This window comes from Juglans regia, chromosome 11 (assembly GCF_001411555.2).
Source record: "Juglans regia cultivar Chandler chromosome 11, Walnut 2.0, whole genome shotgun sequence".
Classification (NCBI taxonomy): Eukaryota; Viridiplantae; Streptophyta; class Magnoliopsida; order Fagales; family Juglandaceae; genus Juglans; species Juglans regia.
Window position 1 is genome coordinate 35,920,598 of NC_049911.1, and position 14,823 is coordinate 35,935,420.

General features: G+C 34.9%; 2 protein-coding genes across 2 annotated transcripts; both read left to right on the plus strand.

Moving 5' to 3' along the window:
* Positions 1–2,043: 2,043 nt before the first annotated feature.
* On the plus strand, positions 2,044–6,885 carry LOC108992172 (UDP-N-acetylglucosamine transporter UGNT1-like). Its single transcript, XM_018966638.2, has 10 exons — positions 2,044–2,255; positions 2,805–2,881; positions 3,567–3,728; positions 3,835–3,968; positions 4,577–4,707; positions 4,791–4,835; positions 4,934–5,031; positions 5,632–5,739; positions 6,186–6,242; positions 6,361–6,885. The coding sequence occupies exons 1-10, from the start codon at positions 2,087–2,089 to the stop codon at positions 6,433–6,435; spliced, it is 1,056 nt and encodes a 351-aa protein (XP_018822183.1). The 5' UTR covers positions 2,044–2,086; the 3' UTR covers positions 6,436–6,885.
* A 3,552-nt stretch (positions 6,886–10,437) lies between these two features.
* LOC108992192 (E3 ubiquitin-protein ligase KEG-like) lies at positions 10,438–14,487 on the plus strand. Its single transcript, XM_018966661.2, has 5 exons — positions 10,438–10,612; positions 11,034–11,411; positions 11,539–11,630; positions 11,741–12,214; positions 13,210–14,487. The coding sequence occupies exons 2-5, from the start codon at positions 11,043–11,045 to the stop codon at positions 14,141–14,143; spliced, it is 1,869 nt and encodes a 622-aa protein (XP_018822206.1). The 5' UTR covers positions 10,438–10,612; positions 11,034–11,042; the 3' UTR covers positions 14,144–14,487.
* Positions 14,488–14,823: the final 336 nt, after the last annotated feature.

Consider the following 14,823-nt stretch of genomic DNA (forward strand, 5'->3'; position numbering starts at 1 on the left):
TCACAGTACTCTAATATTGAAGATTTGAACTGAAATTACTGAAAAATTAAATACCATGATTTGGTTAAAGTTATTGACATCAAATTGATAAAATGATTATTATTTTTTTATTCCAAATACAAAAGCCGAATCGCTAGTTTTATAGTAGTTTATTACTCTTTTAAGGAACTTTTGAAAAAAAATTACAACCAGGTACGAAACGAAAACACTATTTAATTATTGAAAAAGTCTTGAAAAAAAGGGTTGGCATGACTTGGGCCTTAATTAAAAATTATTGACCAAGAATATTAGAATACCATTAAGATTGACAACTGACTGAGTAAAACAGCTATAGCTTGGTCCACGTAATTTTGTTGGACCCGGCTTCGATTGGTTCGGGCCAAGAGCTGCATCTAAATCCAATTAACGTTGGGAATTGGGCATCCAGATTCCACACCCTTGAAATCGATTTTCAGACACGTTTTCTGGTTTTCTTTGAAAACAGGTTTGTTGGAATTGGAATCTCGGACCATTAAATTATGAGTTCTTCTATATAGCATCTAATCTATTATAGTAATACACATAATATATACACTACCTGAATGCATATAGTCCATTTTTTTTTCTTTTGCAAAACCCACATACGGCTACCCCCTCTCTCTCTCTCTCTCTCTCTCTCATCAACTCTTTCTCTCGTCAGCTCTTTCTCTCTCCTCATCTCTCTCTCTCATCCTTCATGCTCTCTCTCTCTCATCTCCGACTCTCTCTTTCATCATCTCTCTCATTTCTATATTATCAATGGCTGCTCATGTAATACGTAATGTGTGCAATTTGAATGCAGCATAACAGTTGCTGCTACCAAGACTTTTTCTCAAATTATTGTTACATGTTTTATAGCTGAAGATATAAGATATTTTCTGTGAAAATCCAATAGATTTAACTCTAAGAAGACTTTTTTATTTTCTAAATTATTTTAAATGTTCACAAAACTATTTATGTTTTGAAAATAAAATCATAAACAAAACAAGTAATGTTACTCATCATTCTAATTCTTATTATCTTCTCACAATTCCATGATGTTACATTAACTAATTGAAGATTTTTTATTATATTTTACTTGTAAACGTATCATCTAATATCACATCATGGAATGACGAAAGAGTGATGAGAAAAATGATAATAAATAGATTAAGATGAGATTTGGATAGTCAGTTAAGATGAGATAAGTTGAAATGATAGTTGAAAAAAATATTGTTAAAATATTATTTTTTAATATTATTTTTATTTTTAGAATTTGAGAATTTGAATTGTTTATTATATTTTATTTAAAAATTTGAGAAATTATAACAATTAGATGAGTTGAGATCAACTTTAATCCAAATGAACCTAAAACATGGAAACAATCATTTGGATTTTGGAGCATTGGATGCAGTTTGCATAATTTAAAATTGAAATGATATTTATAGTTATAGAATACATAAGCGTCACATATATTTTTAAAAAATAAATAAATATAAAATTTATATAAAAATAATAATTTTTTAATAATATATCTCAATCTTTAAAAAAAAACAACTTTAAGTTTAAACGGAACCTAAAACATGAAAACAGTCATTTGGATTTTGGAGCATTGGATGCAATCTGCATAATTTAAAAATGAAATGATATTTATAGTTATGGAATACATAAATGATACATATATTTTTTTTAAAAAATAAATATAAAATTTATTTAAAAATAATAATTTTTTAATAATATACCTCAATTAAAAAAAAAAAACAAGGCTATTCAAACTTCAGAGGCATGCTCTGAGTCATCGACCCGATCTAATTATGAACGCATTGCCAGTTATTGGCTTGGATGGAGGCTCGTTTGTTTTTGCGAGATGAACTGAGTTGATATTAAAATTAAAAATATATCGTTAGAATATATTTTTTAATATTATTTTTATTTTAAAATTAAATTATTTATTTTATTTTTTATTAAAAATTGAGAAAATTATAATAAGATTAAATATGATGATATGTCTTTTCAAAACAAACGGGCCTTAATTTCCGAGTCAGCTTTGAAATAGGACGTTCCCTAGAGCGGCCGGGAGGAGAGAGAGATGTCTTTGAAGGCGTCGAGTTCGTCCAAGTATCCGATACTACCAGTGTCGGATCCTCCACGTGACGAGGAGAGAGACAAACTCCTCAAAGGGAATGAAATGCTCTTCCAAGGGTCTGCCATGACCAAACGAGGAGCCTACGCTGCGATCTCTTATATGTCCTGTGCAGGTATATATCTCCAATACATTATGAAAGAGCAAGTGATCTTTCTGTTTTATTATTATTGCGATTTTAATCCATCCAATTTATCTCGGAGTCTTAACATTTTTTGCATTTGGAAGAACTTTAAATGTTAATCTTGTTCTGGTTTCAATTAATTTGTTTATCTCGTAAAAAACTGGATGCAAAGTTTGTGAGAAATGAGTTTCCACATGTCATGCCGAAATCCATGATGGGACGCTGAATTATACGGAAAGTCACTGTCACTTGGTTCTAAAATTGCCATGTTCCATATGCTTATATGCATCTGTTCACGGAAAATGTACGGAAGGTAGATGTTATACTCTTTTTTTTTTTTTTTGATAATAGGTAGATGTTATACTTGAAAGAGAACTTAGTATGTAAATAAAAGTTTTTTGCCATTTGGTGCGATTCTCCGGTACCGGATCTCTCTCTTTCCATAGTATGTTACCATGAATATATCTAGCAGTGGGAAATTATTCAGATTCATCGGGTTTTACACTTAGCTTTTTTAATTGTTTTCCATCTTCTGTGCAGTGCTCTTGATATTGTTCAACAAAGCAGCTCTTTCATCCTATAGCTTCCCGTGCGCAAATGTTATCACACTCTTTCAGGTATTTAGTTTCTCGCTATTCTTTGTCTTTCACCATTTATAGAATGCTACAACTGATGAAATGAAATAACGTTTCTGAAGCAGCCAAAGTATCATATTCCGTTTTCCCTTTTTGGTAATTTTTTAATGGATTGCTTACGGACTTAGTACTTAATAAACTATGCATCATTCACTCTGATCATTTAGGCCACTAATTTTTCTTGGATTTTGTTTAGCTTGCTTATCCTAGCTCAATTAGGCCGCTGCTCAAACTCTTGTGCTAGAGTGCGATGCAGTCCTCAAACTTTTTCATGGTTTGTCATCTTCTCTGACACCTTTGTTAGATCCCCTCCCAGGCTCCAACCCCTAGAGATACTTTATGTAAATCATATTAGAGTTAAGTTTCACCTATTCAATTTATTCCCAGATTCTGCTCTGAAAATGTTGCAAGACTTGGCTTGATGAAGAACTTTATAACTCTTCTGCATTGATATTCTTTTTTACTCCAATTACTTCTGTTTCTATTTTTAATTAATACACTCCTCTCTCTCTCTCTCTCTCTCTCTCTCTAAAGAAAGTATATGGTTTATGCTGATTTTCTTTCAGATTTTTACCAGATAGGCATTGCAGTTTGGACTGAAGAACTGTTTGTTCATGAGCCCTGTTAAAAATTATATACATATTGTTGTATCTCGTGTCCACTGCAGATGATATGTTCATGTTGTTTTCTCTATGCAATGAGACGCTTGAAGATAATTTCTTTCGCGGTAGGTGAATCTTTGAGCGTGTCTGGTAATGCCACAACATTTGTACCACTAACGACATTAAGGCATACCCTACCTCTTGCAGGAGCATATTTGCTTTACATAGTATGTATTTCATAATGCTGAAAACTTCCTTTTGGTGGTTGAGTCTTTAGCACAGTGTTTATTAATAATTGTTAATATCTACTTTTCCACTACCTCTCCTTGAAAGCTAGCCACTATGGAGTCTGTCCGTGGAGTAAATGTTCCCATGTACACCACCCTCAGGCGGACTACTGTGGTATTTACAATGGTTGTGGAGTATATTCTGGCAGGGCAGAAGTACACACCTTCTATTGTTGGAAGGTAAAAGGCTCTTTATTATGGCTATTTGCAAGTTTGCAACTATTGTTGGTCTAGCTGCTGTTTTCAGTCCACAAAACAGAAAAATCTTTGAGTTGATGCATCTAGGAACTTTGCTCATAAATATTAACTGCATAACTTGCTTGGTTGTCAAGGCACAAGGGTAGTGCATAGCCCTGTGCATAATCTGTGAACATTTTTAATCAAAGATCAGGTATTACTAACAAGAATTCGAAGATGATTAAAAGAAAAGCCTATGATTAAGATGTGCTTTTTAATAGATGAGAACATTGAGAAGCCCCGTTCCACAATTATCAATACTGGTTTAGTCTGTCATGCTCTATTTTCTTTGGATTAATTATCGAACTGGGCTTCTCATCTCTTAAAAAACACCCCCACCCCCCCTTCTGTTGACCTGTGTCCAAATCTTTATTTTCGAATTCAAACTTCTCAGGCATCTTGCTAGACAGATGTTATATTTTATAAGCATTAACCCCAGGTCATTTATAAAGCCTTGTGTCACTAGGACCAGTTGTGAGACATTTTTACTTGAATGCCCAACTTCCGAATTCCTATATTTAACTGGAAAAAAAAATTAAGGATGTTATCAGTGTTGGATTGATTGTTCTTGGTGCATTTATTGCTGGAGCTCGGGACTTCTCCTTTGATGGCTATGGCTATGCTGTTGTTTTCTTATCCAACATCACCACAGCAATATATCTTGCAACCATAGCCCGCATAGGTAGTACTATAACCCCCTTTTTGTATTTTCTCTTCGCTAGCTGTTGCATCTTTTGTGAATATTCACTGGCATTTTCTTCTCAGGGAAATCCAGTGGTCTGAATAGCTTTGGCCTTATGTGGTGCAATGGTAAGCTAACAATGCCTAACCTGAATTTTCCATTTGAATCAAGTAATGCGATTATTTCAATCATTTTATGACACATAATTATATTTCTCCTGTAACAGGAGTAATATGTGGACCAGTTCTGCTGTTTTGGACATTTATTCGTGGTGACTTGGAGATTACAATTAATTTCCCTTACCTGCTCTCACCTGGCTTTTTGGTAGTTTTTTCATCTCAGTGAAATCTCATATATATGTACTTCATGATTAAAGTCATCTCGAATCTCCTTAATGTTCTTTGACAATGTCAGGAGGGTCCAATTTTTTTTCCTGTCTATACACCAATATATCTGGCTTTTCATCCTTGAACAGCAAAAATTATGTCTGTTTTTTCTTTTTTGGTTCTGGAAGCTTAGTTTTTTCAAACTATCCTCTGTGCTAGCTACATAGAAAGTAAGTGCATTAGTATTTTGTTGGAGCAAAATCAATATCTCATATTTTTTGAATGGTTCATTGATTTATTTCCAGTAGGAAATGATTTCACTGTGTATTAAGCTTGAGATGATTGAATCTGCCATGCTCTTTTTTTGTTTGGAGCAATTAAAATCTCTCGCTTGTGCATTGGTTTTGTAAACTATTGCTTGTATTATTGTGTGGTGTGCTTGGACATCCCACAGGATCTTTTCATTGCCTTAAGCAATTAATGGTTCAAGTTCATTTAGGCTAAGTCTCAAAGTTTAATGTCCTAGGTGTTTTATGCCATTACTTGTTTGAAGGATTTCTACAACCTTGATACATTATATTTTCAATTTATTTGGCAGGCTGTGTTGCTTTGTTCGTGTATACTGGCTTTCTTCTTGAACTATAGTATATTTCTGAATACGACTCTCAATTCAGCACTGACACAGACGATTTGTGGGAATCTGAAGGTTTGTTTTACCAGCTTTTCCTTGCACCCAGTTTGCAGCTTGGGATATGATGGTGTTGTATGGTGCATATAGTGGTGCATTATTTCTGAACTGTTTTAACTGTGCCAGCCTGCCAGGCCATTTATGGAGGGTCCAACCAGTTAAATTTTTAAGAGTGCTACATCCACAAAAAAATTACACAAAAGTAACTCCACAAATTGACGTGGATTCACCTGATCCTTTAGATCTACTTTACAATAAAAATAATTTTATAATCTGAAAAATCACATCAAGCCACGTCAGTTCGTGGGATTGCTTTTGTGTAATCCCTATGTGGTTAGAGTATAACCCTTTACCATTCAATTTCAATTATGCACCGCGTGTACTGCTATGCTGTTATTAGATATTCTTTGGTCACACCATGTCTACCCATTTTCTGAAAATTGATGATTGTTGGGTTCTTACAGGATCTTTTTACCATTGGGTTTGGCTGGATGGTTTTTGGCGGGCTTCCGTTTGATGTTGTGAGTGTCATTCTCCTAATCAAACCACTCACGCTAAGAGGGCACATTTTGTATATATATTTCTTTCTTCTTTCCCCTTATCGCTCCTCTAATATTAGGTAATGTTTTCTGTCTGCAGTTTAATGTTATTGGGCAACTTCTCGGTTTTCTTGGCTCTGGTTTGTATGCCTACTATAAGCTCATGGGGAAGTAACTTATCAAGCTGTTTCATGGCCAATCTTTTCATTGGAGATAATGAGTTGCTGCTCCATTGTTTTCTCCTCCAATTCTTGTTTGATTGGAAGGTGAGATTTACAGGTATGAAGACTGGAGATTTTCGCTGATCCAATTTTTTTAAGGGAATCAAGGCCTTCTTATTCTGATTTATTTTTTCCATAGATGGTTAGGTGTTAGAAGCTAAAACAGAATTTTTGTGTAGTTGCAACCCCATGCTAATATGATGCGTCCAAATGTACACTACATACCATGTCTGCCTTTATCCCCCCTTCTTTGGTCCGTTGTTTTACTGCTGCTAACATCAAATAGGCAGAAAATCTGGGAGAAACAGGTGGTTAGAATATCCGAGTCTGACTACAAATTGCAGTTACTTCAGTTTATTAGATCGTACATCCAGTCCAGTAACTAATGCTACGGTGTTTTGTCACTATCCCAAGTTGATTCTGTATAGCCGAAGCGTTAATGTCCTTTTAACCTCCTCTAATGGCATGCTGCGGGATGCAATTAGACCAAGGGGGTACTATACAGGGCGTTTTTTTTAGGCTTTTGTGTCTTGTCCTTCTAATAATATGTACCAAAAAGCTAAATTAAGATGAAGATGATTTAAGGAAGATATATTATTTTTAATAAGAAAGCTATTTAAAAAATTAAAAATACACATACATTGTTGGGAATTGGCTTGGGTTTTGTTGTTTTGTTAGAATCGAAATACATCCTTTTTACCTTCTTATCGGACACATGTTCTCCATCCAATGGATCCAATTCATTGGTTAATGGTTATGATCTCTTATGAACCAATTCCATGCTTGAAATGAAAACTATTGATTGGTCACTTGGAGTCATCAATTTGAGCAAGAACTGAGGGCTTTTTCGTTGAAATCATTAATATGCATGTAAAGGTACGCAAAAATGGACACGTCGCACATATTCTATAACAGTTTCACGATTGTTTGGCAGGAAACTTTCTCGTGTAACGTGTTAATAGGGCCTTATACAAGTTATAACTGTGGAACATACGGGATAATTTGGATTACGCCACAGTGACACTGAGAGCCCTGCTTTACAAGTTACCAATTATTGAAGACAACACTGCTCGATTATTCACATACAAACAAATTATTTTCATCCACCAACACCGGTATGCAAGTCCCGGACAAAGATTTTTTATCCTTTCTACAAAATCTCATGCTTCATAGAGCTAGACGGTAGCCACCTTTACTCTGACCCGTAATTGCATACACAGCGGCATACATCACTCTCGAGAAATTGGAACTCGAAAAGAAAATTGTCTCTTTGTATTTTCATTTAGGCTGCTTTTAATTGTAAGATTCAGCTGAATTCAATCTAATTTTAAGTAGAATCTAATATTTAAACACTCAATTCTCAAATTACTAAACTTATTTTAACTCTAAACTTCCTTACACGTGAAACTCATAAATTTTTCAACTTAACACGTCTTTATACGTGTGATTCGTAATATTTTTCAACTTTCTATAAAAATTATTAAATTTATTTTAATATTTAAGTACACTTTAAACTCAATTTAGATAGATTTTACATAATTTATTTCACAATTTATCTCACTACTATTTATAAAAAATTGAACTCAGTTGAATTCAACTCAATATCTAAACGCAGCCTTAATCTCTTGCTTCAGTTTACAGCAGTTTAAAATAGATACGAGTGTTTAGAAAAATCATCTTTGAATTCGTTTTCTTCTTTAGACGCTGTTCTTATTTTGTTCTTGGGTGAATTGAATTCACGCAGCTTACAAAATGGTTTACGACAAGTCAATCTGCTCATTAACGAACAGAAAAAAGAAAAGAAAAACGGGGATATTTCAAAAGTCATGTATCGTTAACCACTTAATATTGTAATAATATCATTTGATTTGATATAGGACTTACAGGTAAATATCCACTAAAAGATGCCCTATTATTGTCTCTTAGGTATCTTGGATGTCAAGTTACAATTATCTTATTCTACAACACCTTTGATGCTACTATAGGCTCATAGGGTGGGGTTTATGCTCAAATCATATTTCTTACGGTAATTAGGGCTCGTTTGTTTTTAAAATTTAAAATTTTGAAAATTTTATTATTATTATTTTATATATTTTTTAAGAGTTTTGCTACACAACTTCCACCACACTCCACACTCCACACTTTTTTAAATTTTTTAAATTTTTAATATTTTTTTAAAATTTTTTTTTGAGTTTATTTTTTTTAAATTATTTTAAATTTTTTATTCATTATTTATATAATAAATATTTAATAAAATAAAAAAATAATAAAAATTAAAAATAATGTGGAGTGTGGAGGTTGTATGAATAGTAGGAGGTTGAGTAGATTTTTTATTTTTTTAAATACAAGTTTTGAAGAATCAGAAGGCCATTACTTACTTTAATTTATGCAATGCTAGTCTTAATACAATTAAATAATGGAATTTAAAAACATAGATTAGGCTAGACTAACGTCTACTTCTTTTTTTTCTTTTTTTCTTTTTATTTTTGGGTGGTTGTTGTTAAGAAGAAGGGTCCCTTTCGATTTGAGCCTTTTTCTGTTTTTACCTGCTTATAGTTGCCACACCATGAGACGAAAGGGAGAAAGGAACGAATAATCAAATTCGAAATGACCTTCTGATTCTTCAAAACGTGCGTTTTAATTTTAAAAAAAAATCCACATTAAATGTGGGGGTGTAGAATGAATAGTAGTTAATATACAATATTCTTCAAAAATAAATAATGAAAATGATGTGTTACAGGCTCGCGGGTTATAAAATGACAGTGGCCCTTCCTGCCCCGCTACATTATTGCGTTTTAGTAAATATTACTATTTATAGAAAATTAATTATGCGGAAATCAATTTTTTTTTTTTCCATTTTTGAGAGATATTTTCAATCAGATTTGTAAATTTTTCTCAAGGTCATGTTCTAATATTAGGTTTCGTTTGGACGATGAGATAAGATGATTTTAAATAAAAATTAAAAATTAAATAAAATATTATTATAATATATCTTTTAAAAATTTTAATATTACTATTATTTTCTCTAGGATTATGTTCTTCTAACAACATTAGGAGAATGCAATTTGTAGAGGGTTTGACTTCCGGTTATCCTACACGTACCTAACTATTAGATTAGATGCCCACCAATCACAACCCAGGATCATTGACTAAAGAGCTCAGCTAAAAAAATAGTTCGTTGTCGTTTTTAAAAGTCTTAGGTCTTATTTGTATTCGTAATTCATCTCAATTTATATTAATTTATCTCATTTCATTATTATAATTTTTTCAAATTTTTATACAAAATATAATAAATAATTCAACATTTTTAAATTTCAAAACAACTTTCTTAAATTTCTACATAAAATATAATAAATAATTTAATTTTTATTCTACTATTTACAAATCATCTCAATCCATCTTAACTCATCTTTAAATCCAAACCATTTCTTAGTTTACTCCCACATAAAAATTTGAATTTTTCCTTAAATAAAATGTAGAAGTCATGAATTTATGTTCCCGAGTGAAGTTTGATGTGTTTGAGAATTACCAACAAGGAAAACACAATCCACCTATATATACTCCCGATGATTATTATCGACACATTTTTTTATTTATTTTTATTTTTATTTAATAATTAAGTAAATATTTTTAAATGAGATTGTGAATTCTTTTTAAATGTTGGAAAAGATTAAAAAAATACATCAAAAATAAAATAAAATAACCTTCTCGCCGTTCTCGGTGTGGCTCGAGGCACTGCCCTACCATCAAGTTCAATAGCTGTGCCTGTTATTATTTTCCAATTAATTTTTAATGGATAAAATAAATTAAAAAAATTCAGTACAGGGCTGAATGGTCATTCGACCCAAATGGCCCACTGGATCAAGACTGAACATTCAGGAGGGCCCCACCTGAGGAGACACCGGCCCATAGGCAAAGGGTCTTCAATCTTCAATGCAGTTGGAGTGGATGTACGTGCATCCCCCTCTCTGTGTTTTCCATCACCAAACTTTCTAAATATCTTTTCCATACCTTCTCCACTTCCTCTTTCGGATTTCAACCTCGAATTGAAAGTCTTTCTGCCTTCTGCAACTCTCCTCTCTATCTCTCCCTGTTTATTTTCATTTCTAATTCGTCGACACTTCGCTTTCTGTAAGTTCTTTTTTTTTTCTTTTTTTACCTTCGAAGGTTTGTTTTGGTTTCTTAGAGAACCGATTTGTTATTGTTCTTCTTGTTGTTTTTTTCTGAACTTGTACTTGGTTTTGCTTCCATCTCTATGGATAATGATTACGAGGGGATGGATTGTCTCTAAGTTTTTCGTCAATGAACTCCTCAAAAGCGTATGATTTTGTTTTTAGAAAGTTAGCTTGAAGATTCTGGACTTTTCCTCCTGTTTCTCAGCATACAAACAGTGCTGAGCTCAGTTTAGACGAGGGTGTTTAGCTTTCTTAATATGAAAAATCCTTTCCCATCGTATAATTCGTTTTGATATTTATCTTGTAATTACTGATTGGATTTGCTAGTAAAAACTAAGACTTTGTTCGACAATCAAATTCATCTTGCTTTATATCAGATTAAGGAAATGGCAAAACAAATTGTTCCCACACAACCGGACGCTTCTTTTGACTTCGAGCTTCTTGAAGATGATCCCGACCACCCTAGAACAACCGTGGTGACCTCGTCAAGCCGGAAAAGCTCATGGATTGAACCTGCGAAATTGAAACTTCGACACAGAATAGGGAGGGGCCCTTTCGGGGATGTTTGGTTAGCAACTCATCATCAGTCAACCGAAGACTATGACGAGTTTCATGAAGTGGCTGTCAAAGTTTTACATTCAATCAAAGAGGATCACACGAGGGCTGCGCTGGATAAGTTAGAGGATTTGCTTTTCAAATGTCAAGGGATAGGAGGTGTTTGTTTGCTACATGGGGTTTCAGTTATGAGTGGAAAGGTTGAGTTTCGTACTTGTATTTGGATTTGATGCACTATAGGGAGATTATATCGTCTGACTTTTCAAGGTTGGTAAAGAGTGATATTCTTTTCTCTTTTTTTTTTTTTTTTAATTTGTTATATTACAGATATGCATCGTTATGAAATTCTATGAGGGATCAGTTGGTGACAAAATGGCTCGCCTTCAAGGGGAGAAGCTTTCATTGCCTGATGTTTTAAGGTGGGTTGGGTCCGGATTGGACAGGAAATATGCTTTTATTTTATTTCTACTTAATGAGTAAAATAGCGAAGAATTGATGTTCAGTTCTGAGTGTATGCTGCTGGTTACAGGTACGGTATTGATTTGGCTGAGGGAATTCTGGAACTGCACTCAAAGGAGATCTTGGTGCTTAACCTTAAACCTTCTAATGTGCTCCTTAATGAAAATAACCAAGCTTTCCTAGGAGATGTTGGTATTCCTTATCTACTGCTTGGTATTCCATTGCCAAGCTCAGATATGGCTCGCAGGCTTGGATCACCGAACTATATGGCTCCAGAACAATGGCAACCAGAAGTAAGAGGTCCAATATCCTTGGAGACTGATTCATGGGGATTTGGTTGTTGCATTGTTGAGATGATTACTGGTGTTCGGCCTTGGCGTGGGAGATCGGTGGATGAAATTTATCATTCAGTTGTCAGAAAGCAAGAAACACCATATATTCCTGGTGGCCTTCCTCCTGTACTGGACAATGTTCTTATCGGTTGCTTTGAGTATGACTTGAGGAATCGACCCTTGATGACCCACATACTGCATGTGTTTAGAAGGTAACTCTCCGTTCTAAATCTGTATGTTTCATTCACGTTTACAGACAAATGTCTTCTCATATATTAGGTTGCCTTTGGACTTAGCTGCCAGAAACTGCTGCCATGTTGCATTTAGTCTTGTTCATTGGTTGGGATGTATGACTTACACTAATTCAAGGACAGCTTATACCCAGTCTGTGGCTCTTTGATATTTTTGATTGGCTGTACAAGTTTATGAATAAGTAGAGGTCATATGTAGATGAAATGATCATTCATATTTTAGACTACATAAGGGTACTGCATTCAAAATTGTAAGCCTCCAGCCTGGACTTTTTAGATCAGTTAATGAATTCAAAATTGTTGAGGACTAAGATTGTTTTTTCTTCAGTGAAAATCAGCACTGTTAAGTCAATAATCTTTTAATAGCATATCCTCTCCTATTGGAGGGGATGGTTAGATCATTGGGCTCAACCTCGTATGAGCGCCAAATAGTCTTTGTCATATTGTTGCTTCTATGTGGCTTATATTTGTTTGTCAATTCTTTATATATATATAAATATATATATATTGATACAATGGGCGAGGTGGGTTCGAACCCATGCTCTCCATCTAGAGAAGTGCATGGGCCGTGTGCCATCAGGCTGTTGGCAATTCTTTATAGATATTTTGAATTCAAAACTTTTTTCTAAGCAAGAACGGTTCAAGCTCACCGTGTCTTGCTGTGTTCAAGTTGGCCCCCCAGTGTCTAAGACTAATCAATCTGCCAAATGGAGGATTGAGAAGCAAAGCAAACACTTAAAAGGAGAAAAAAAAACTTTTTATGAAAAGATAAGAATTGCTTTGCTCAAAAAATGCACCAGGGAACTATTCTTCTTTTTGTACAGTAATATTTCGGCTTCTCATTTTTTCCCCTTGAGATATCTTTCAGATGGTAGTAAATCTGAGTGGGACAAATGAAAGATCTGCCGTTTACAACTTTTTTTTTTTTGTGTTATTGATGATCACAAAACTTGCAGCTTGAAGAATGCCATCGACAATGATGGAGGCTGGATGGGTCTTGGGAGCATGCCAATCAAGGAAAAATCAAATAATACTGGTTACACAGAGTGGTTCCTTGCCAAGGATCATCTGCAAGTGGGCGACATGGTGCGTTCCAGAAATGCACCAAACTCACGTAAACCAGAAAACATGGATGTCCTCGAAGGGACGGTAGTGGGTTTGGAACGTGACACAGATAGAGATGGTTTTGTTTTGGTGAGAGTCCACGGCGTCCATGACCCATTAAGAGTTCCCGTAACAACACTGGAGCGGGTAACATTTGGCTTGGCAGCTGGTGATTGGGTACGCTTGAAGGAAGAAGACAAGAAGCACTCACCAGTAGGTATCATTCATTCTATAAATCGCGATGGTAGTGTGGCTGTTGGATTTATAGGGATGGAAACTCTTCGGAAGGGAAGCTCTTCCGAATTCCAGATGGCAGAATCCTACCATGTGGGCCAGTTTGTTAGACTGAAAACCAATATTCTGAGCCCTCGATTTGAATGGCCTCGTAAAAGAAGTGGGACTTGGGCAACGGGAAGGATTTGGCGGATCCTACCAAACGGGTGTCTCATGGTTAAGTTTCCAGGGATTTTGACTTTTGGAGATGAATGGAACACCTTCTTGGCTGATCCAGCTGAAGTAGAAATGGTTGCATTTAAAAAGTGTCCAGGGATGGTGAGGAAGTATCAACACCTGGAGGATTTTCACTGGGCAGTGAGACCACTTCTGATTACAATAGGCTTATTTACAGCCATGAAGCTAGGAATCTTTGTTGGAAAGAAAATGGGGAGATCAAAAGTGAAGAAGCACGAGGCCAGTTCAATTCAAACCGACAGTCAATACATGGATGGCCAAAATGCTAGCAATTCTTTGTGGATCCCTCCAAAAGTAGCAAATATGCTTTTCTGAGAATGTGTTAGCCCTGCTTAGCTCATATGCCCAGAGTTGAAGTTTGCTAAAGTTCATGCAGGTTAGCATCGCTAGTCTGTTAGGCAGTCAGGGTATTTGACTGATTTCCAGCTACAGTGCAATAGGAACTAATGTTTCTGCCAAATGTTTATCATGTATAGCTTCAGCACAGACGTGTCTGGCTGTCCATAATTTGTAAAGATTCACTTATGCTAGTCAACTAATTTGCTGTGATTATTAGTAATGTTGGCTGTTTTAGCACATGAACGTGCTCTGTTTTAGATTCTGGAAAACCAAGTCCTAAAACTCGGATAGGTTATGAATATAATGGCAATTTGCAGGTATTTAGACTTGTTGATTCTTTGTTGGGGTACTTCCAATGACGTTAGACTTGGACGGGTTCTTGGCCGAGCGATGTAGGAGAAAATCCCTCATGAACCACGGTCACCTAGGTATTCCCTCTAGCAATTGTGATGTGGGGTTGTGGCCCTGCACATGATTAGGGGTCATGGTGTGGGTCTCAGAAGAAACCCTTCAGTACATCGATCGTTTCCTACATTACTTAAATTTCCTTATTCAGCATCCGCACTATTTATTTCCGATTCCTGCAACGAATGGAAAATCCCATTCAGATTCGCGGGAAAAATGAGGCATATTGATGTTATAAAACCACAGGTTTA

Coding starts and splice junctions, on each gene's coding strand:
- LOC108992192 (XM_018966661.2), top strand. CDS start 11,043: ATGGCAAAACAAATTGTTCCCACACAACCGGACGCTTCTTTTGACTTC. Junction 11,631..11,740: donor TCATTGCCTGATGTTTTAAG/GTGGGTTGGGTC, acceptor TGCTGGTTACAG/GTACGGTATTGATTTGGCTG. Junction 12,215..13,209: donor ATACTGCATGTGTTTAGAAG/GTAACTCTCCGT, acceptor CAAAACTTGCAG/CTTGAAGAATGCCATCGACA.
- LOC108992172 (XM_018966638.2), top strand. CDS start 2,087: ATGTCTTTGAAGGCGTCGAGTTCGTCCAAGTATCCGATACTACCAGTG. Junction 5,032..5,631: donor TGCTCTCACCTGGCTTTTTG/GTAGTTTTTTCA, acceptor TTTATTTGGCAG/GCTGTGTTGCTTTGTTCGTG. Junction 6,243..6,360: donor GCGGGCTTCCGTTTGATGTT/GTGAGTGTCATT, acceptor TTCTGTCTGCAG/TTTAATGTTATTGGGCAACT.